Here is a 20,510-nt window from a genome sequence, read left to right as displayed (position 1 = left end):
GAATGTCCTCACGTTGTGGCAGAATATGCTATGAGACTATGAAGATCTTGCATCTTTCTCTGCCTTTGATTTGTACTTGTTAAATATTTAACATCTTTTCACAATGACGCAAACAATGTGGCACTGTGCAAATCAAAACGTGTATGATTTGACTGATAAAATAATATCCAAGCACACAACTGTTACAGTTATATTTTTGTGTTCCTCTTCAGTCGAGCTTTGACTAAAAACGATAACAAAACAACTGTTTTAAAAGATATAACAACAATTGCAACTTTTAACTATTTTTTAGTTTAGTTATTTTTTTATGAAACAATTGCATTTAAATTTCTAAAAATATTATTTTGATCTAAATCTATTTTATTTGTTAGACTGGAAATGATGTGCAAATATCAACATCCCGTAACAAAAACTGTAGATATAAGCTTTTTGAAAACATTTTATGTTTCTCTTTCTATTAAAACCTAAAAATAGGAGTAAAATAACTACTATATTAAAAATACAATACATTTTCTGTAGTGGATCTTCATCAAAATGTCTTTTTTCAAAAGGTCAGGTAATACATTTTATTTAGCCAGATTGAGGATAAAAATGTGTGGGTTTTTTTTTTTTATTGTAAAGGTTGCAGACCTCTGGTCTAGAGGTCCAATAAACTGCTACGGCGTGGCCGGACGTGGCCCGCGGGCCCCGAGTTTGACACGCGTGCCTTATTAGAGACACAACATGTAGCTCTTTGCTGCACAGCAGTGTCGGTCGAAGAGGAAGCTAATACTTCTCACATCACGCCAACGCCTCTTAATAAATTACCTGCTTTCTGTTTCTTTTTGAGCTAATTTGCTGAGAAGATAAATATCTTCTCTCCTGTTTTTTTTTCCTCTCCCTCCTGCCATAACTCATCAAACGAGCCCCTTTAGTTACTCACGCCGCTGCTATTAATGCCAGTTGTGCGTTCTTTATGTGCACTTAATACTCTTCAGTAGAGCCAAAATAGCCGCATATCAGCAAATTCTTGGGCTCTTGTCTGCAGAGATATGAAAAGCGGTGGCGGGTTTAGTACAAACCTGCATTATATCATGGAGTTAGGTCATTATGCAGCAACACCTGGTGTGCCGTGCAGGCGGGGGCCACCTTTCCTGAATGCCTGGACGGAGCCCAAAGTGAGGGGATGATATGAAGGGAGGGTGTCAGGAAGGATGTTTAGGAGGATCTGACCTTCCTTCCATATTTTTTTCTCTCTTCATTCCCCCGCTCCTCTGCACCTTTCATTTCTCCTGCCCTCCCCTCCTCCTTCCATCCTCCTCACAAGCACTTCCTTTATTTCTTGTTTTTGCATTACGTCCCACCGCATTGTCTTCTTGAAAAATCTCTCCTCACAAATCCTGTTTTTCTCTCTCTCTCTCTGTCTCTATCTCTCTCCCTGGCTCACACAGGACTTTAGGTCAGCGGTGAGCGAGGCAGTGGACGAGCAGCGGCTGGGGGAGATACTAGGGGTGCTCCCACAGGTTTACACCCTCCACAGCAGCATCTTGGAGGAGCTGGAGGAGTGCATTAGCAATTGGTAAGGAGCGGGATGTTCCGTGATCCCCACGGTTTGAGATTTAGGCCGTTTTCACAGCTGACAGTCCCGTAGACTCAGATCCATTGGGGACTAAAATGGCCACATCTGTTACATTTTCAGCTGCTGCAGTTAGTTTTTACACTGCACAGTGTCAAACAAAACAAACCATTAAAAAAAACAAAAAAAAAACTGTTTACCTCCTTATCTGTTGGTGGCGCTGCACCAAGAACCACAGAAGGAAAAAACAGAAATACCTCTGAAGAAGACTAGAGCTCAATGTCCTTCTTCGGGAAATGTAAACACGGATTTTGGCGGTTGTAGACTTTCTCTTTTGTCTTTGAAAAAATGACCATGAGACATTTCTCCCCCCAACGGTAGACACTTTCATTTGTTTGGGTTGTATTTACCCACAATGCCCTGTGCTATAGTCCGCTTCCTGCTTTCAGAGGGATCCCAGGTTTTTAGTCAGACCAGAGTTCGATTTTTGGTCCGCATCAGAATTCGATTGCGCATTCACACCTCCCCAAATAAACGGGACTTTCTAGACAAATGAACCAGAGTTCGATTGAAGCGGACCAAACAGGGCTTTTATTTCTTTAACTAAAGGTTAACCTAGTAGTTTATTCATTCACTGACTCAATCAACTCAATCACTAAAGGACTAATAAGTGGGTATTAGCAGCAGGTGTTAATATATTTTAAATGCTACTTTGACTGAAGCAGTACTTCTATGAGTACCATGTTGTTTAGATAAAAGCCTTGCAAGAACACACTCCTTAGAACATAATTTATCAGTTTTTGAATATAAAAATCAACTTCTGATCTAAGTGACAACATATTGCCTTTCATTGGGCTCCCACTGAGTTAAAACAGTGTCTTTAGACACCTTTACAGACACTTGTTTACAAGTTTAAACATTATTTAGTTTTGCAGGAAGCTTGTCTGGCAGTAAAACGAAACGTTCAGTCTTGCATGCCACTTTCTAGAATCTACCCGCTCTGTGAAACGATGCTCTGTATTGAATCCCAAATCCACTTGATGTACTTTTTAATCTTCACCTCAAAGGGAGGAGAACCAGAAGATGGTGGACGTGATCCTGTCTCGGCGGGACGAATTCAGAGTGTTTGACACCTACATCTCTGAGTTCGACCGCAGCATGTCCTTACTGGAGCAGAGCTGCAGAAGCTGCCCAGCTTTCGCCAGCATCGTCAGGAAATTTGAGGTGAGACTCTCGAGGCAGAGAGACTTTTTAATTCCCAGGTTGTTGTGGTGCCTTTAATACTTCGCTTGAGGATTTAAATTGTCTTCTTAGAGGATTTTTAGACATCAGGCTTACATTCCCATTCTCGGGGACGATCATGAAGCATTGTGGGTGTGTTTCCAGTGCAATGATGCTGTACTGGAAACCTTTCAGCAGCCATTGAATCACTTCTTTTTTTTTCTTTGTCCCCCGGCAGCCCCTGGGATCATAGCGGCATTTCTACAGCCTCTGTGACCCACTGCGGCTTGTGGAGCTGACCTTTCTGCCGTCATGCTCACATATTTTATATTCGCTCGGCAATGGATCCTCATTCTTTGTCTGACTTTAATATCCTTTTTCGTAATTGACACCAGGAATGTGGGATACGAGTGAGGGGTTAGCTAGAGCTAAACCGAATATCATTACAGCCTGAAGCAAGTGCGTATTTTGTCATTTAATCAATACTGAATGTTCACTGGGAAAACAAGAGAAAGAGTCAAAAGCCTAACTCTGGAGGGGCTGCAGCGATATATTGCTCAGGTGGTAAGATTTAGGCAGTAATGATGACTTTAATTGGATTATTTTTGATGATTCATCAATTGATTGGATTTTTTTTTTAAACGGCCACATTCCGCAGATTTTTCATTTAAGCCCTTTTTATTATACATTATTAGAAATACATTAAAAGATCAACAAATGATTTTTCAAATAAGAAAATAAACATTGCATCGTCAAAAATGCAACATTAGTGAATCGTAGACCATTTGTTGCAGCTAAAAGAAAATACTTCTAACCTCACAATGTGAAGAGCTCAGCTCTTTATATACTTGACTTAACATCAATACATAAATTAGTTCTTGATTATTTCGATGACCGATTCATCATGATTAATCAGATTAATTGTTTCAGACCTACAGCTAATAGTCATGCACTCCACAAATCTGGCCTTGACGGAAGAGTCACAAAAAACATAAATTAATGAGAAAAAAGCCTAAAGAAATTCTGTTTGCGTTTGTCACAAGCAAATACTTCGACCAGATTAGGAGAAGGTTTAGAATTTTGGCCTAAATCCCACCATGTGTGGCATAAAGATGATACTGCACATAACCTTAGAAGACCCCAAAAGGCATTTTTAAAAACACTTTAGATATCCCTCTAACAAACTCAACTTTTTGTGTTGCAGGTGTTTAATTAAAACATTATGAAATTATAATAAAGTAAAGCAAAGCAAGTCAAATGTGCAACCCCCCTCCCCCAAAAAAACAAAGACATTATTTCAGGTCATCTCATTTATAAAACACACAACCAACAAAAGCGCAGTCTTCGTACTATCTGTGCGGTTTACGTCTATGTCTGCGTTTAGCGCTGAAGCGACCGAGCCTCTCTGCCAAAATGCATGCAAATTCGCCGGTTCCTTGCTGTGTGTTGATTCGCCGTGAGTGTCTGACATAATGCTTTCAGGCGTTTCTAGTTCATTGAGAAAAGCAAACAGACAAGACGCCAACTGTCTCGGCTCATAAATATTCATCGGCAGCTGTGTCTCCTCAGAAAAACTTAGCTCAGTCACACGTTAGCACCGAGCGCCGGCCCCTCGGTACCCTGCAGCTCGTTTTCCTCGTTTGAAAACCTTCAGCTCGACGTCACTCCACTTCTCGCCTCGAGAAACTTCATATCAAGCATTAATGAGACTCCGTTGCTGCTCCTTAGGTTCCTCCAATTGCTTAAAGGAATCACAGTCTTGGCTGTGATCGTCCCAGTTCCCACTGGTACGGTGATGTGTTAATGTGATGGAAGTCAAACAGCCAGAATGTTCTGTAAAACCAACCTAAACTCAGATTTAAATATAATATGTCTCACATAAACAAACTCCATGTGATGGTCTGTATTTGTATGTTTTGATTTTTTTTTTTTTACACATGATTACCTCTGCATGTTCTTTGAAGTGCATTCTCTTGTAGTTTTGTTTGCATGTTTTCTATTTAAATTGCAACAAAAAAAAACTGTCTACGGAGAAACTTTCAAGCCAAATATGAGAACTCTGCATAGATTTCAGTATGCTCAAGATAAAAAGAGGACTGGACTAGACTGTATTACAGATTTCGTTATCGAATAACTTCACACAAGGGAAATTGTGATAAATACTGTTTGGTCTCGTCGTCATGCTCCAACAATGTTTTCTGCAGAAGTGCTGCGTCACTAGCTGCTTCTGGATAAAATCATCTCTATTACCCAGTTTTTGTCGTCAATCTACATTTTCTAAACGTTTTGCTCTGATTCCTTTCATGCATGCTTGAGGAATCCTTTAATCTCCCATTGCAGCTATTCCGCCTCGCAGAGCGTCACTCCCCTGCGACTTCACCACTCAGCTCCTTCAGACTTGCAGCAGCAATTAGCAAACACTTCGTGGAGCTGTTCGTCTGCTGAGGTTATCATGCAAGCTAGTTCTCTGTGAAAAGCTGGTTGAAACGTTGTTAAAGGCTTAATAGAGGAGCGATGTTGTCAGAAAGAGGAGGGGCTTCTTAAAGAGACAGAAGCCCAATTTCAAGGCGTCATTACAAACTTCTTTTAAGTCGTACCTTAGAACAACTGAAGGTGTCATAGTTACTTGATTGTGCTATAAAATGGCACTATGTGACTGGAAAATACATAATACCGTAAGTAAGTACACCCACATGTACGTGCTTATTTCTGATATACATTGTTTTCTCCTCTGGCTGCGTTTTAGTCCTCCAATCCTTCTCTTTCTTTCAACACCTCATTTGTGCACTCACCTTTTCCCGCTGCAAGCTAAAGCCCCGCGGTGTAAGTGGTAGTAATTTCATTGTGGATGTGGTGATGACAGTGATGAAGTAGCCGCAGTCCCCCGATTGGATCAGAGCTCAACCCTTACCGGATTACAGCCCACCACTCCCAACCCTCGCCCCCATCCCCCTTTAACAGCCAGTTGCTTGTTTACCCGCGTAGCTGCGTTCGATCCATGTGTGTCTCCTACGTGCGAAGCGTGTTTGTGCCCTTGTGTTGTTTCTGCCTGGCTGTAGCCACACGCAGACTGTGTCGATGCTCTCAAAGTGGGTTCATGAAATCCCTTTTCCCAGACTCCTCCGCCTGGATTTTCGTTCACGCCAAAGCGTCCCTTGCTTTCTGTGTGTGTGTGCGCGTGGTGCTGTGTGTGTGTCCGATGAGGCTGTGCAGCAGGTGGACACAGAGCGATGGAAGGAAGGAGAGAAGAATGGAGCAAATTCCTTGTAAAGGCAGCTGGGCAATGAGGCAGACAGAAGCTAATTAGAGAAGCAGCCTCCTTTACAACTCCCCAATTAGATCAGCTGCGCGTGTGTGTACACAAATGCGTGTGTTTATCGCAAAGCGTCCTGCTCCTTCTTCTCCCCTCCTTTTGGTTTGCTCACCCAAACAAACCACAAGCTAATTACCATCTCTGGAACGACACTTCCTCTGAACAAGTGTCAATTGGATGACAATTTGCAAGCGACGCTGGAAGTGAGCGGATGTTCTGAAAACAAGCAGGCTTGATAACGGGGAGCTGATCTGCTGGGTGGATCAGCTCCAACTCTTGGTTTCTTTAAAGAAAAAAAAACCTGTTTTTTAACACCTTCGTTCCTTTCACATCATCTCATCATCAGCTCAAGCTCTGTGTGAGGCACTGTATGCGCCAAAGTGTGAATGTCTCATTGACACGTTTTATATTTGTGTGTGTGTGCAGTGTAAATAAAGACGAACATGCTGTTTTCCCGCAGGGCGCTATCTGTGCCTGTCTAATGAAGGATAGGACTTCATTGGATTAGAAAAGATGGTGTGTGTGTGGGTGTGTGTGCACCCAAGAACCCCTGCCGCTCCTCAACCTCTCAGGGCATAAATACCTGTCACAGACAATTAGATCCTGATTGATTTTCCAATGCTCTCTTTGATAGTTCCCCCCTTTCTCTGTCCTTTCTCACCTGCAAACGACTCCATCGAGCAGAAGAATAGGGCCGCTCTCCGGGTTTTTTTGCGTGCCTCAAGGTCACCCTGACAAAAATTTCCCTTTCCGTCGACGACGACCTTGTCTCACGACATTTGAGTTAAAGCGGCGACCCACGTTTGGAAGACACGGAGACGTGGCTTTTTCCGTTGGTACAGTAACACACGTGTAGCTTTGGTTGGACAAGAAGATATTGAAATTATTGCAGGGTTTCTTTTGCGGATTGGATACGGCACGGTTGGTGCTTTTTTTCTTCAAATTTCAGAAACGGAATATGCTGGAATGTGCTCTTCAATGTGTTGAAAATGTAATAGGTGTGTTTGTGTGTGTATGCAGACTAAAAGTCCAGAAGAACTGGAGGTCCCAATGAAACACCAGCTGCTCCAGGTCATAGTGAGAGTTCTTCAGTATCGAATGCTACTCACAGGTAATGACACAGAGACGCTCAGATTTGAAAAACTAAGAGGAAGATGTCACAGAAAATAAAGTCGTCGTCAGCACTTGATGAAGTCAACTTTGCAATGCAAAAACATAGGAAGAAAGGTTACACACACTTGCGTCGCTTTTTACAGTCCGGTTTGTAAAGAGTCCAAATTTAGAAATGGTCACTATCTGCGCTTTTATTACAAACGTAAGCAAAATGTTTTCGTAAAAAACGTAATTTTGCAATTGCGGCGTTTCCGTTAAATAATAAATCCCATTAAAATCGTACATGAATAAGTTTGTGCCATAAATCATTATAAATTATGATGTAAACACTCACATGAGATATATTTATATTTCGGCCGTGGCAGTCGCGATCGTCATCGGCCATCAGAATAGATGTCGGCGACTCATCGAGGCGTTGGAGCAACAAACTCCTTGTAGTTGGGAGCGGCTACATGTGCGGCCATTTCACTTTTGGGGAAAGTGTAATGGAAGATTTTGCAGAAGAACCATAGATCCAGCACTTTCGAATGACAAACTTGACTATTGATGAACTGTGCGATCTCTGGTGGAGCCAACTGTGCATTGTCCGAGGATGCCAGTGCCTGCAAATAAGCGCGTTGCTGCTAAAATGTCGTGATGTGAGAAAAACCTTACTGTTAGTAGTCTTAGCCCACTTTATTACTTAGATTTATGTCTGTCCTGCATTCCTTCCAAACCCATTGGGTCTTATGGAAAAAATCTTTTTTTAATATTTAAAATGAGAACTAAACTACATGGTGAGGCAGCTTTTCCTTATTGTGACCCTCAGCTTTCGAGAAGCCTTCCCTGTAAACCCGAGAGTCTGAATGTTCTCAAAAGCAAACCAATCATTAGTGTGGCCTACACTTTAAGTTTATACATATGTATCATCTCTCAGTTTTTATTTAAAATATTAGCAACTTTTATATGATTTCTTTACATACAAGAGCTAATCTGGTTTAAATCCCTTATTTCATTAATGAGTGGAATTAGTATTGGAAAACCATGAATCTTTTGCTCAGGTTGTTATTGCTTGGTGTTAAAATCTGTTCTGATGTAAGATTAAGAAACAGAACAAATTATTAATTTCTCACTGCACCGCAGTGAAAAAGTCATCTCCAAAAAACAAAGTCAGAAAAGTTTTCATCAGTAACTTTGTAATTTCCAATGCTGCAAATTAACATCTATAATTACATTAACAGGAGTTAATACTTTAAACTTGGAAAAAGTGCTTCAGAAGTTGGCGTAATTTATCAGTAAATGCGTTCCGTTTGATTTGATGCTCACGTCTTTCGTTCTTAATCTGCTTTCTCCAGATTATCTGAACAACCTCTCTCCTGACTCCAAAGAATACGAGGGCACTCAGGGTAATTCAACCGTCTCCTGACGGTTTTCATCTTAAAGCTCACAAGCAGCTGATCAGCATGCGTTAGCGCCGACACACCGTGTCGCCCCATCGAATGCTTTTAACTCGTTTTCTGTTTTCTGTTTCTGTTGCAGCTGTGCTGGTGATTGTGTCTGAGGTGGCGGACCAGGCCAACGACAACCTGAAACAAGGGGTGAGTTTCTAAACCTGGGTTAATAGTGTGCGCTCCCATTCACTGGTAAAACTCTAGCTGTAGTCTCCAAAGGTCTTTAAGTCCTGCCTCAAAGAGCGGTTCCTCCGTGTGAATCTGTCTCCTGAATGATGGCATGCCAGAGAGAAAAAGAGGTCGATCCCTACTTGGCGATTAACTGAGGAAAGTTTATGTGACACAACAAAGAAGGCAGTGTAATGCTGGACATGACCTACGGTTCTTCTTAAACTTCAAGACTTGGTGGAGATAATTGACCAACACTTCCTCAATGCCATTCAGGTCTTTCACTGTCAGACTCCCCCGTGTCTCTTTAGGTTCCCTCCTCTGTTTATCACACTGCTCTTCCTCCTCCTCCTCCTCCTCGCACACCCACTGATACGGACACACACAGTCTGAGAGACGGGGGCTATAGTGGGGACCTAAAGTTATCGCCTCCCTTTCCGCCTCCCGCACTTTCATTCAGAAATAAACTGTCTGTGTGTCGTCGTGTGATCTTCATCTGTGTTTCATCCTTCGGTCTCCCGCAGGAGAACCTGCTGCGTCTGGTCCACATAGAGTACAGCGTGAAGGGGAAGAGGGACCTTCTGAAGCCCGGAAGGGTGAGAATCACCAAGTGGCATGGCAGCAGACCAGAACGCGGCTGTTTTGATCTGAATAAAAGCTTTTAACGGTTCTTGTCCTTGGCAGATATTCGTCAAAGAGGGGACACTCATGAAGGTCTCGAGGAAGAGTAGGCAGCCGCGGCATCTGTTTCTGGTAATACAGCTCCGTCTGCTTAACTTTTACCCCCACATCATGAAAATAGGCGTATTAAGACACTTTTACCGATTCAGACGTACTGATCTCTGTATTTAAAGAGTATTTGTACCTCTTCGACTGTTTCACGTTATGTCTCATTACAGCCTCAGTTGTCAGTGAGTCTAGTCGAGATTTTACAGATCAACACACATTAGCTCATAGTTTTTCCAGAGGGGGGCAAGATGTGAGGAATTGACCAGAGTTTTCCACTTTCTAGTAGGACAACAACCCTAAATATGCAGCCAGAGCGCCAATGAAATGGTTTGGATTGAAGAGTATTCGTGTGTGAGAATGGTCCAATCAAAGCCCAGACCAGAGGAATCTGGTAAAAGGCTTGCAAACTGATGTTCACACACACTCTCTTCACATCTGAAAGAGGCATCATGATGTCATCTGTAAACTCAATATCTTCCATGAAAAAAAAGACCAAATTATATTATGGAGAGTGAAGAGTGCCAAAATACAATAAATGAAAAATTGGTTAAAAGAAAAAAAGTATTTAAATGAGTTATGAGTTAAAATCATTGAGTTATTAAAACTGTAAATAAATACAGAAATTATTTATTAAATATAGAATTAATTATATGTGGATTATTTAAATGTATCAATTTCCTTGTAAAGACAACATATCTATGTAGTGACTCACTTATTTCAGGTTCCCGTGCCGATCGTAAATTTAGTTAAACGGTCGACCTCACCATCGACCTCAGTGGGCGGGATCAAAGCTTCTTCTATAGAGACCCTGACGTCTGATTGGTTGCTGCACAAAGCAAGTCAAGGCAACTTCTTCCAAGTTTGCTGTGACTCTGAGGTCAATATTTTATTGTTTTTTTTTTTTTAAAGAAATCAATATATGATTGAGGCACATACAATGAATTCTATATTTAATAAATAATTTCTGAATTTATTTCCAGTTTTAATAACTTCATTAAATATTTGAATAATTATTTCATAAGTTATTGGTTCACTGTAATTTGGCACTCTTCACTTTCCATAGATATACACCCATTCAAGTTATCACCACATACTCCTGGCACATTAACCACAGTTAGTCCTCACATAAGTGGTTTGTACAACCTTCCAACCCACCAAAAGATAACTCAGAGTTTTTACATAAAAAGACCTTACAATAATCATTTTTATGCTTAGGACGCACTTCTGTAGAGAATCTCAGGACCTAATGAGTCATATTAGGGACCCTTTGTTTAAGGCACCTGCTGAATCATTGAGTCGTGAGTGAAATCGGTTGCTGGCTTTATCCGTGTCAAGGAATGTTGGGTGGAGGTAGGTGAGCTTGTGAGGGTGGAGGGGCGCGAGGCCAAGGCTGCTGGACCTCCACTAAGCACCACACCCATCCAGCAAGGGCCTCCCTCTCCACTTGTCTCCTCTCCACCCCTCTCAGGACTTGTTTTCAAGGGCCCCGCTTCCTTACAGGATGTTTGGTGTGGGTCACTGGATGCCGGCTTCCTGTGTATTGAGAGGGGGACTGACAGCGAAGTGAAGGCCAGACACCCTGTAGAATGTGGGGAGGAGGCGGCAGAGGAGGGACGTGGGTGTTACACAAACACATAATGTGAAATGGAGAAGCCCACTCTATTGTTCCATGTGCAATCAGCGCTGTCTCATGTTATGAAATATGCTTCGGCGAGACATCCGCAGGAGCAGCGTTTAGGGTTTGGGCTTCTCTTGGTTAATCCAACTAAAACATAAAGATGCTCCGTGGATTAATTTGTCTTTTCTTGTTCTGTCCCGACACGTCCTCCATTGTCTTTTTCCACCTGCAGCTAAACACGTTTACTGTAAAGCAACATCCACCCCCTGACGTCTGCCGTCACCAGAGGCTTAGTTGGCATTTTGGGGGCTATTAGCAATGGAGATTCCAAACTGTGAAGATGGAAAGCTATCAGTCTGCTCAGAGATAGACAAAAGGTGAAACCAATCCTTGGCCAAAAGAAGAAATAAAACCAGCTTAGGGTGTGTTCACACCAGCCCTGCTTAGTCCACTTTAATCGAATTCTAGTGTGTTTGCCTAGGAAGTCCGGTTCCGTTTGCGGAGGTGTGAACCTATGTCTTAGTTCGGTTCAAGTAAAGGATGGTGCAGTTTGATTGCAAACGTGGATGGAAGCGGACCCAAGACTCCTCCAGAAACAGGATGCAGACCATAGCGCAGTGCATTCTGGGTAAATACTACCAAAACAAACGTGTGAGAAATGGCTTGTGACAACAAGGAGAAACTACAACCACTAAAAATCTGACGTTGGTCCACTTTTGTTTACATTTTGCGAAGAAGGAAATTGCGTTCATGTCTTCTTCAGAGGTTTTTATGTCGTCCTCCTCAGTAAGTTCTTGGAGCAGCGCCACCACAGGTGAGGGAGGAAGCAGGAAACAACTAGTTTATATTGTTCAACACAGTAGGAAAGCTAACCAGTCCGGCTGAAAATGTAACAAACATTGCATTTTTGGTCCCCAGTCGAGTCGAGACTACTGGACTATCAGGTGTGAAAACGCCCTTAGATTGAGCAAGGAATTAACAGCAGGAAGGAAGAAGGCAAGTGGACAGCTGAAAAATGAAATATGAAGCGCAAAGAGGGTGGCGTACTCATGGGTCAGTCTGTTTGCTCAGCTCCCGTCCGCGTCCCTGTGGAAGGAATCTTTCAGTAAACCAGCAGCGCAGGGTGGAGCTCCCCAAAAATCCCGGTGGCCGCAGCCCAAAGGTCGCTCCGGCTTGGCTGCCATGCCCTGTTTTGTCTCCGGCCACCTAGCTAAAAGAGAAGCAAAACAAACAAACAAAAATTAGTGGGACTGTTTGTGTTGTTGTTGTGGTGAAGGTGGCAGGCTTCACCCAGTCCTGCTCCTCTGTAGCCTGAGAAGCCTCTGAAGGGTGAGGGTGGTGGGGGGTCCGGAACAGGGTGGAGAACTCTGGATGCTGCCCGTAGGGCCCCAGCAGATGCTTAGAGCACACATTAGGTGTGACCAATGATGTCATTTCTTTTGTCCGTGTTATGAAATACCTCTCATAAAACAATGGCGTGCAGGGCTTATTAGAACTCTTTATTCCCGTATCCAAACAAACATTTGCTTTAAAGTTCTGCCGTGCGCAGCCATGGGAATGGGAAATTTAAAGTACCACTGAAAAGAAAACACCCCAAAAAAGCTAAATTGAAAAATTGTTTTTTAATTTGCTTGTATTGTTATAACATTTAAAACTTGAGAAGTCAGTAGAAAGCCGCGTATCATGAAGGGATTCCTGCTTTTCGGATTGCTGACCACTGCAGGTAAGACACTGACTGCTCATAAATACTGCAACGCAACCAAAAAAAACGGAACAACCTCTTTAAATAGAGACTCTCTTGAAGCGGAGCTGCACCGCCACCTTGTGTTGGAGGGAGGTATTACATGCATTACATAGGTTATAATTGATAAATCTTAGTCTTCCCGTTTGTCCGTTTAGAAGTATCTCAATCTCATTCCTCCAATGGTCTCTTTTTCTCTCTCCCAAACAGATGAATGATATTATGCTGTATACTTACCCACAACAAGACGGAAAATACAGACTTAAAAACACACTGTCCCTGTCAGGGATGAAGGTGAGCACATTTTTCTGATGACTTATTTTCATTTATGCTTTCCTCACACACACTTGCCCACTGTCTTCCCTGTTTTGTTTCTCTGCTGTGCGCACACAGGTGAGCAAACCCGTAGTGGACAACGTGCTCAACTGTCTTCGGATCGAGGTGTCCGACGTCACTATCACTCTCTCTGCCAGGTGAGCGACGCCAGCAACTGCAGGTTTTGGTTTATTTTTATTTCTCTTTGAGCGATGTAAGGACATGGCATTCCAATTTTATTTTTTTCTAGTATTCCTACTGCGAGCGGTCATCGATTATTTATATTAAGTGCAGAGAGCCGTGTGTGAGGAAGCTGTCACCCTGTACTTGTGCTTCAAGGCAAAAACAAAACAGTTTTCAGATCTTATTTTATTCAGATCTTATTTTAGCAACAAGTAAAGTTAGCTTGGCTAGCATCTCTAAACGGGAGTCTCTGAGGATCGGGCCTTTCTTTACAACGGAGATTTTCAAAAGGTTGCCAGCATTTCCAAGTTCAGCGTTCTCCATAAAAGACAAACGTTTCACAAACAGAGAAGCTGTGCTGTAAAATGTTTAGCCTTCCACTGAAAGTCTCTCACTTTCTCTTATCGACATGAACAGGAGGCTTGTCTTAGAAAATACAATGTCATTTTTATTGCCTTTTTCCCCCATCAATAACAATTTCCACATTATTGTTGTTATCTTGTTATAGTCCAAGATCAGAAAATGTTACATTTATTCAATTTTCAGGCATCATTATCTGGCTTGGGGCAACTTAAAAGTCACCAGCTGACTTTTTAATGCTCTTCATAGCAGAAAATCCCCTCAGAATAATATTTTATGTGTTGTAGCAGCCTTCTTAGAAACCTAAATGAGTCAAAAACATGATTTTTATGTTTAAAATATATATTTATATATATGTATATATTTTTTTTCTCAGTTCTGTTGGAGAGCGAGAGGATTGGTTTCACACTCTGAGTCGAGCCATCGCAGACCACGCTGCAGGACTCTGCACCTTTGGTGGTCCATGCAGTGAGGTAAAGTAGGAAATTATGAAATAAAATCGTTTTCTTTATTACAAACATGCATTGACCTCTAAATGTTCAGTTAACTATTACAGATGAAAGACCCTAAAGATAGTGGCAAAAAAAAAAAAACAACAACCCTGCAATTTGTCTCTGGGTTATCTGTCTGCTGGAATTAGCTAAATGAGTTCTATTAATTGGAGCGTTTTTAGCTGTAACATGTGGGGATCATTCCAACGCTGTTCCCACAGGCCCGTGAGAAACTGTGGATGGCTCTTGGTGAGGCAGCGCCTGTGCTTCTGCCAGTTTCCCAGGTGATGATGTGCATGAACTGCACCACAGATTTCAGCCTCACGCTCAGACGACACCACTGCAATGCTTGTGGGAAGGTACGGTACGCCGCATCTTCATAAAAAAGAAAGAAAGGAGAGGGTTTTTTTATGCTAGTTATACGAAAGACAGATGTCAAATACTGCTTTTTCTCTGCTAAGGTTGATGACATCATCCACACTACTTCTCAGCTGAGCTTCCACGATCCACAGTCTCTTGAAAACAAACAGCTTTGTTCATGTTAGCATATGTTAACATTAAAGTGGCATGGAGCCACATTAGCATTTCATTCTCTATTGGCTAAAAGCTCTCTTATCACTTACAAATGCTGCGCTCAGTTCTTTTATAATAGATGATGAACCACCATTGCTGCAGCGGAGTAGCTGCTGTATGCTAACATTAGCATGCGTCAATAAAACATGATAAAAAGATACCATAGAAAGTCAATTCTCCTTCTAAACACAATAGGGATATAATAGGTAAAATTACAACATGTGACAACATACCGAGCCGACATTTTGGCCCTAATTTCTCCTCAAAACTGGCAGGAATTAACTTTTTAGCGAGTTTCAGTATCATATTCTAGCTCAAAAAACATTGATAGAAGTTCACAGTAGAGATCCAGGCTTTAATAAACTGCTCAGAAATTAAGAGCATTGAAGTGTGTATTCTAATGAGACATACTTTCTATCATAGCGCTTTGTTGGTGTGTGAATCTGCTTACAGTTTATTTCAAGAGTTTCATCAGTGCCATGGAAATGAACCACAACATTGACGGTTCATTTCTATCGATGCTACTGTTTGAGCTCAGCCTATGTAGGAGATTATTAATGTTTTTATAATGAGCTGTGTAGGTTTGCAGTTATTTCCATTTTGTCCTGAGGATCTCAACATAAAGCACACTGATCCGTTGTATGTGTTTGAGCAGGTGGTGTGTCGCGCTTGTTCCAGGAACAGATACCCTCTGAAGTACCTGAAGGACAGAATGGCCAAAGTGTGTGACCACTGCTACACTGAGCTCAGGAAAAGAGGTGACCCCTTGTTTTTTAAGGATCATAGCTGAGAACGGAGCCGGCGGGACGTTAAATGTTTTGCACCGTCTGCAGGCGGCAGCATATCGGGAGCGTGTGGTAACTCAAGCCCTCGGACTCATCGGGCCAGTCGGCCGCTCTCCGCTGTCTTCCAAAGTCTGCAGCCTCCCAGTCTGTGGAAGTCCAGGAAGAGCAGCTCCAACCTCAGCCAGGTGGCCAACTGTTGTTTGTCCACTTCATTGTTTGCCACTATATGCAGCCTGTTAGATATCAGAAAATAGAGAATGTTCCCTGACCGGGAATCGAACCCGGGCCGCGGCGGTGAGAGCGCCGAATCCTAACCACTAGACCACCAGGGAGCTCTGGAGTTGAGTTGCTCCCTTGACACCTGGAATGTCTTGACAGCTGAGCTGAGCAGCTGTCAGCCGGGTTCCTGTTAGCTCCCTGCCATTCTGTCTCATTCAACATGTGATATTTTAATGAAATGTTTGACAAAAGCTTTCAAGGTTGTACAGTTTCCTAACTTGTTGGTCACAATATAATTTTTAGTTTAGACCTGGCAACAAAAATGAGATCTTTGAAAACCCTTAACTGGTGCGTTTTAATTACTAGGTGTGACTAAGTAAGTCGCTGGAGATTTGTGGCTCTACTGACATAAAAAAAACACTTGTTTAACAGCTAAAATTGTCTATTTAAGATATCATTTTGGCATTGAAAGTTTCATACAGAAAAGTCTCGATGTTCATCAGTTTCTTTATATAGAGTCAGTACAAATAATACCCTAGGCTGCACTTTGGACACCTCTAATGTAAAGTCATCCTGCATAAAACACCCAATTCTAGTGTTTCACTTTAATGTTTGTGTCATTTCTCTGTCGCTGCCGCGTCAACGTCGCCAGGCGTCACTCGGTGTGGATGGCTCCACCATGAGCGGCAGCCTGCAGCGCCGGAAGAAGAGCAAAAGGAAGTGGAAGAGGCTGTGGTTCCTCCTCAAAGATAAGGTGCTCTACACCTTCACAACCCGTGAGGTGAGGGGGCACAGAGTCTCCCGCACCAGCCCCAGAACACTCCCACGATCCCATTATCATTATCTAAATCCATTCTGGCTCAGTCAGAAAGGCATGCTCTTTCTTTGCAACATCTGTTCCTCCCTCCTCTTGATGTCGGGGCCATTTCTCAACCTTTCTTCAAACTCTTTCGGTCTCGCCGGTAAATCACTAATGGAGGGGATTCTCTGTGCTCTCTCTCTTCTCTCGCTCTTTCTCCTCACAAATGCCCAGGCTGTTTTTGTTTACACCGCTTTGCTCTTCTTGGAAAAAGTAAAACACCAGCCGCTTTCTCCCCGCTCTCGCCAGCAGCGCCGCTCACCGCTCCTTGTGATTTTGCTCCAATGTCTGACGGTTGTCAACTGTGCCTTTTCCTCAGGATAAAGTGGCTTCGGAAAGTCTACCTCTGCGGGGCTTCACCGTCAAGCTGACGGAGAAGCCAGACGGAGAAGAAAGCAGCAACGTGTTCCAGCTGTACCACAAGAAAACGCTCTACTACACATTCAGAGCCGACGACCAGCACACTGCTCGCAGGTCGGCGCCGCCGTCCGAGGCGTGGAGGGGCTTGTTTCTGTAGATACATTTATTTGTAGTCATTTCGAGTATGTAACTCTGCAGCCACGTCGCGTTTTTGTTCAAATAAATATTTAGATGAAAAAAAGCTAGTCATACTCTAAAAGTTACGTTTTTAAGTGATAGAAAATGAAAGCAGTAAGAGGAAATATGAAGGAACAGTGAAGACATAGAATAGTATTGTTCTTGAAAATGTTCCTAAGTTTATTTCTGGAAATGTCTAAATGAAACAACTTGTTTATTTGTTTCAACCTTTATGCACAAATGATGATAAAACTTGTTTTATGTGTTTTAATAAGCCTCAGGATTGGTGCATGTTTTTAATCGCCGTCACTTTTCAACAGTGGTCATGCAGTAAAGATAAATTTCATTCATACTGCCAGCAGGTTTTGGTTTAAAGCAGCTTTTTTTATTTTTTTATTTTACCTTCATACTTCTACTAACAGGAAGTACTAATGGCATTTTGGAGTGGCCCATTCTGAGTCTTCACTTAAATCTGATGTGGAATCTGTGGAGAGATGTAAAAATTAGGGTGTTGGCAAAGAAGTTCTTTGCATCTCATCAAATTGTCAAATATTCAAAGCATAAAGATGAACAAAAAAAAATAAATAAACTGGTGAACATTTTTTATTTTACATGTGTTTTTAATAGGGCATAAGTCATTTTTGACATACCGTTGTTTTAGGGTTAAGAGATGGGGTTAGGTCTCATCATTTAATAAATGAAAACTGAAACCAAAATGTTCAAATTTGTGGGAAAAAAATCCAATTAAATTTCTCCAAAAACTCAAACATATGATAAAGAATGAGACAAAAATCATAATCCTGGCAGATTTACATATGGACATTTGTTTTGTTTAGAATCGAGGCTCAGGTTCTGGTTGGAAATGAGGCGGACATCTTTCAAAAGATAACAAGACCATGTAAATCAGTTTGAAGAAAAAGCTATTTGTATATTTTAATTACATTCTCTTTAAAAATGTCAACTTTAAAATGAATAATTACTCACACCCCCACTCAGCAACCAATGGAAAATCTTTTATTTGCTCTCCGACAAGCAAGCTCTTCATAATCACCCACCAGCTTTTTGGCACGTTTACCGTTTGGTATTTTATGACCGATCTTCGATAAAGAGGTCAAAGTCTTCGAGGTGGGAAATCCTCTTTGCCATCACCCTAATCTTTTAGCTCCCTCCACATATGTTCTCTATCAGATTCAAGTCTGACTGGGCAGTTTTAACATGTTAATATTACTTGCACCCTTCCTGTTCCCAACCTCACAGCTGCAGAACCAAAACTGACTACATCACATAGTTAAAACTAAATATTACAATCCAAACTAACAGGGAGACTTGTCTTTAAAAAATGCTAAATGTTTCATTTCTGTGTTTCAGATGGGTCAACGCCATCGAGGAGGCCACAGTTTTATAGCACCTGCTTGCCTTGGGCTAACACACCCTGCTGTGTGCAGCTGCTAGCACAACAAAACTACCTAATGACCAAGAAATGGTCTGATGTCAAATGGAAGAAAAACAAAATCACTGGATTCCTGAGAAAACTGCCCCCTGGTGGCAAGGAACTGAAAGTGTCAGTCTGTGAAGAAGATGAGTTTTTGCACGATGAATTATAAACTCTTCAGGCAAAAAAAGGTAGAAAAAAAAACCCATGGGAGCCTTTTTCTTTTCAGAATAAAGAAGAAGAAGAAGCCAGAGACAGAAGCTATTTTCTTCTACGTTTCAACTTTTTACGACAGAGCTCACTGGAGAGATCTACCAACTTTTTTTTTTTTAGATTATTACTTTGTATTTTAATCTCTAAAAGCATCCAAAGGTTTTTACCTCTCTGCAGGAGAAGACTTAGCTTATTTCAGAGTTTAAATAAAATAAAATTTAAAAAGAAGCATCAGACTGGACCAGCAGAAAGTAAAAAGCAGCTGCACAGCAACATCCATACGGTGTAAACGAGAAACTATTTACCGCCATTTTACTTCCGGTGATGAATATAAATATGCCGAATATTACGGTGAAATATCGGATTTATTTGTATAAAGTTGGCGTCATATGATACTCTGAGTAAGGGTTGTTCCTCACTGTATAAAAACATTGTGTTTCATGTGAAGTTTTACTGAACTCATTGTAAAAAAACAAAACAAAAACATGACCCTCAGCATGCCTCCATATCAAAAGTATGTCGACAAAAGTTATGAACTATGCTTTGAACTTCATTGTGTAAGTTTCTACATAACAAAATCTAATTGTTCTCAAGTGCCAACTCAGTTGAATGCAGTTACATTTGCTATAATTATAATTATTATTGAATGTGCCTGAAATCAAATGTACTCCTTATCCTTTATATTATCACAGTACTGTATGAAAACATGTTTTGTTTTTGTTGTTGTTTTTTTTATCAGTTACTGAAACTCAAACACACAAGAATATAGTATTGTGGCATTTTCTTTTTTCTTTTTTTTATTGAAGCATTTTTCTTTGTAAAGTACTATCGGCAGGAGCAAAGTGATCTGCCTTCATCAGAAGAAAGAACCCTGGATTTATTTCTGCTGTAACTAACACAGACGTTCGCATCTTTCATCATTAATGGATTTATAAGCAGTTATCTGTAACACTCCAAGCCGTCTCACAGCTTTATCTTTAAAACATTTTTTTTTTTTCCAGTTTTTCTACCTGTTTCTTTACATCAGTTAGGATAATGGGTTGTATTTCAGTCATATAGGGCATTGTAAATGTTTGTGTACATAGAAGCATTATGAAATAAACAACTTTTAAAGATGTACGTTGTTGGGGGGTTTTTTGCAGTGTGAAGAGATTTGTTGCTTTGGTGAAATATGATGCAGTTGTGGATAATAGCATCACATCTCTCAGTCTAACAGAATGCACACTTAAAGAAGCGGTATTTACCCCGCCGATGATAAATAAATGCCGGTGTGAGGCTGATGAGCACAGTCTGTGTCTTGAATAGGCAAACACAGGTGAGGTAAGTTTGTCTTTCACCAGCAGGGGGCAGGTTTGCATCATCCGTTCATGGATATCTGAATCGTTTTCCTGTTCAGGTCATAGGCGGTCATCACCTGCGGCGTGTCACTGTAGCATCTTCATGAGGGATAAATTCAGATCGGTTGGTCCTGAAGCTAACAGCTAATCTGAGGGGCTAAACACAATCTGAAGGATATCAGCACTTGACGCAAACAGTGCTTTATAAACGTATAAACCATCATACTCTTTGCACAGGAAGTGGTTATTGTTTTACACAGGAAATGGAAATACACAGAAGGGCACCTTTGAATAGCCAATAAACCGAATACATTTTGA

The 20,510-nt window shown here is 41.5% G+C and overlaps 1 protein-coding gene and 1 non-coding gene across 3 annotated transcripts in view; one reads left to right on the top strand and one right to left on the bottom strand.

Annotated features, from left to right (window-relative positions):
- Positions 1–19,974, top strand: part of LOC114135536 (FYVE, RhoGEF and PH domain-containing protein 5) — a 39,875-nt gene extending 19,901 nt beyond the window's left edge. The window contains exons 6-21 of one of the 2 annotated variants that reach the window (XM_028002899.1): positions 1,431–1,558; positions 2,623–2,779; positions 7,110–7,200; positions 8,537–8,587; positions 8,721–8,779; positions 9,325–9,396; positions 9,485–9,553; positions 13,099–13,182; positions 13,282–13,361; positions 14,123–14,219; positions 14,459–14,596; positions 15,466–15,568; positions 15,644–15,780; positions 16,467–16,568; positions 16,993–17,147; positions 18,579–19,974. In XM_028002899.1, the coding sequence (XP_027858700.1) occupies positions 1,431–1,558; positions 2,623–2,779; positions 7,110–7,200; positions 8,537–8,587; positions 8,721–8,779; positions 9,325–9,396; positions 9,485–9,553; positions 13,099–13,182; positions 13,282–13,361; positions 14,123–14,219; positions 14,459–14,596; positions 15,466–15,568; positions 15,644–15,780; positions 16,467–16,568; positions 16,993–17,147; positions 18,579–18,615 (1,560 nt within the window). In that variant the 3' untranslated portion in view covers positions 18,616–19,974. Of the gene's footprint in view, positions 1–1,430; positions 1,559–2,622; positions 2,780–7,109; positions 7,201–8,536; positions 8,588–8,720; positions 8,780–9,324; positions 9,397–9,484; positions 9,554–13,098; positions 13,183–13,281; positions 13,362–14,122; positions 14,220–14,458; positions 14,597–15,465; positions 15,569–15,643; positions 15,781–16,466; positions 16,596–16,992; positions 17,148–18,578 lie in introns of both variants that reach the window. The other variant, XM_028002898.1, reaches the window with a different exon arrangement.
- trnae-cuc (transfer RNA glutamic acid (anticodon CUC)) lies at positions 15,856–15,927 on the bottom strand. Its single transcript has one exon. It is a non-coding gene; the product is annotated as a tRNA-Glu (tRNA).
- Positions 19,975–20,510: the final 536 nt, after the last annotated feature.

Source organism: Xiphophorus couchianus, chromosome 20 (assembly GCF_001444195.1).
Source record: "Xiphophorus couchianus chromosome 20, X_couchianus-1.0, whole genome shotgun sequence".
Classification (NCBI taxonomy): domain Eukaryota; kingdom Metazoa; phylum Chordata; class Actinopteri; order Cyprinodontiformes; family Poeciliidae; genus Xiphophorus; species Xiphophorus couchianus.
The sequence above is the reverse complement of the archived record's forward strand: the minus strand, read 5'-3'. Positions and strand labels throughout refer to the sequence as shown.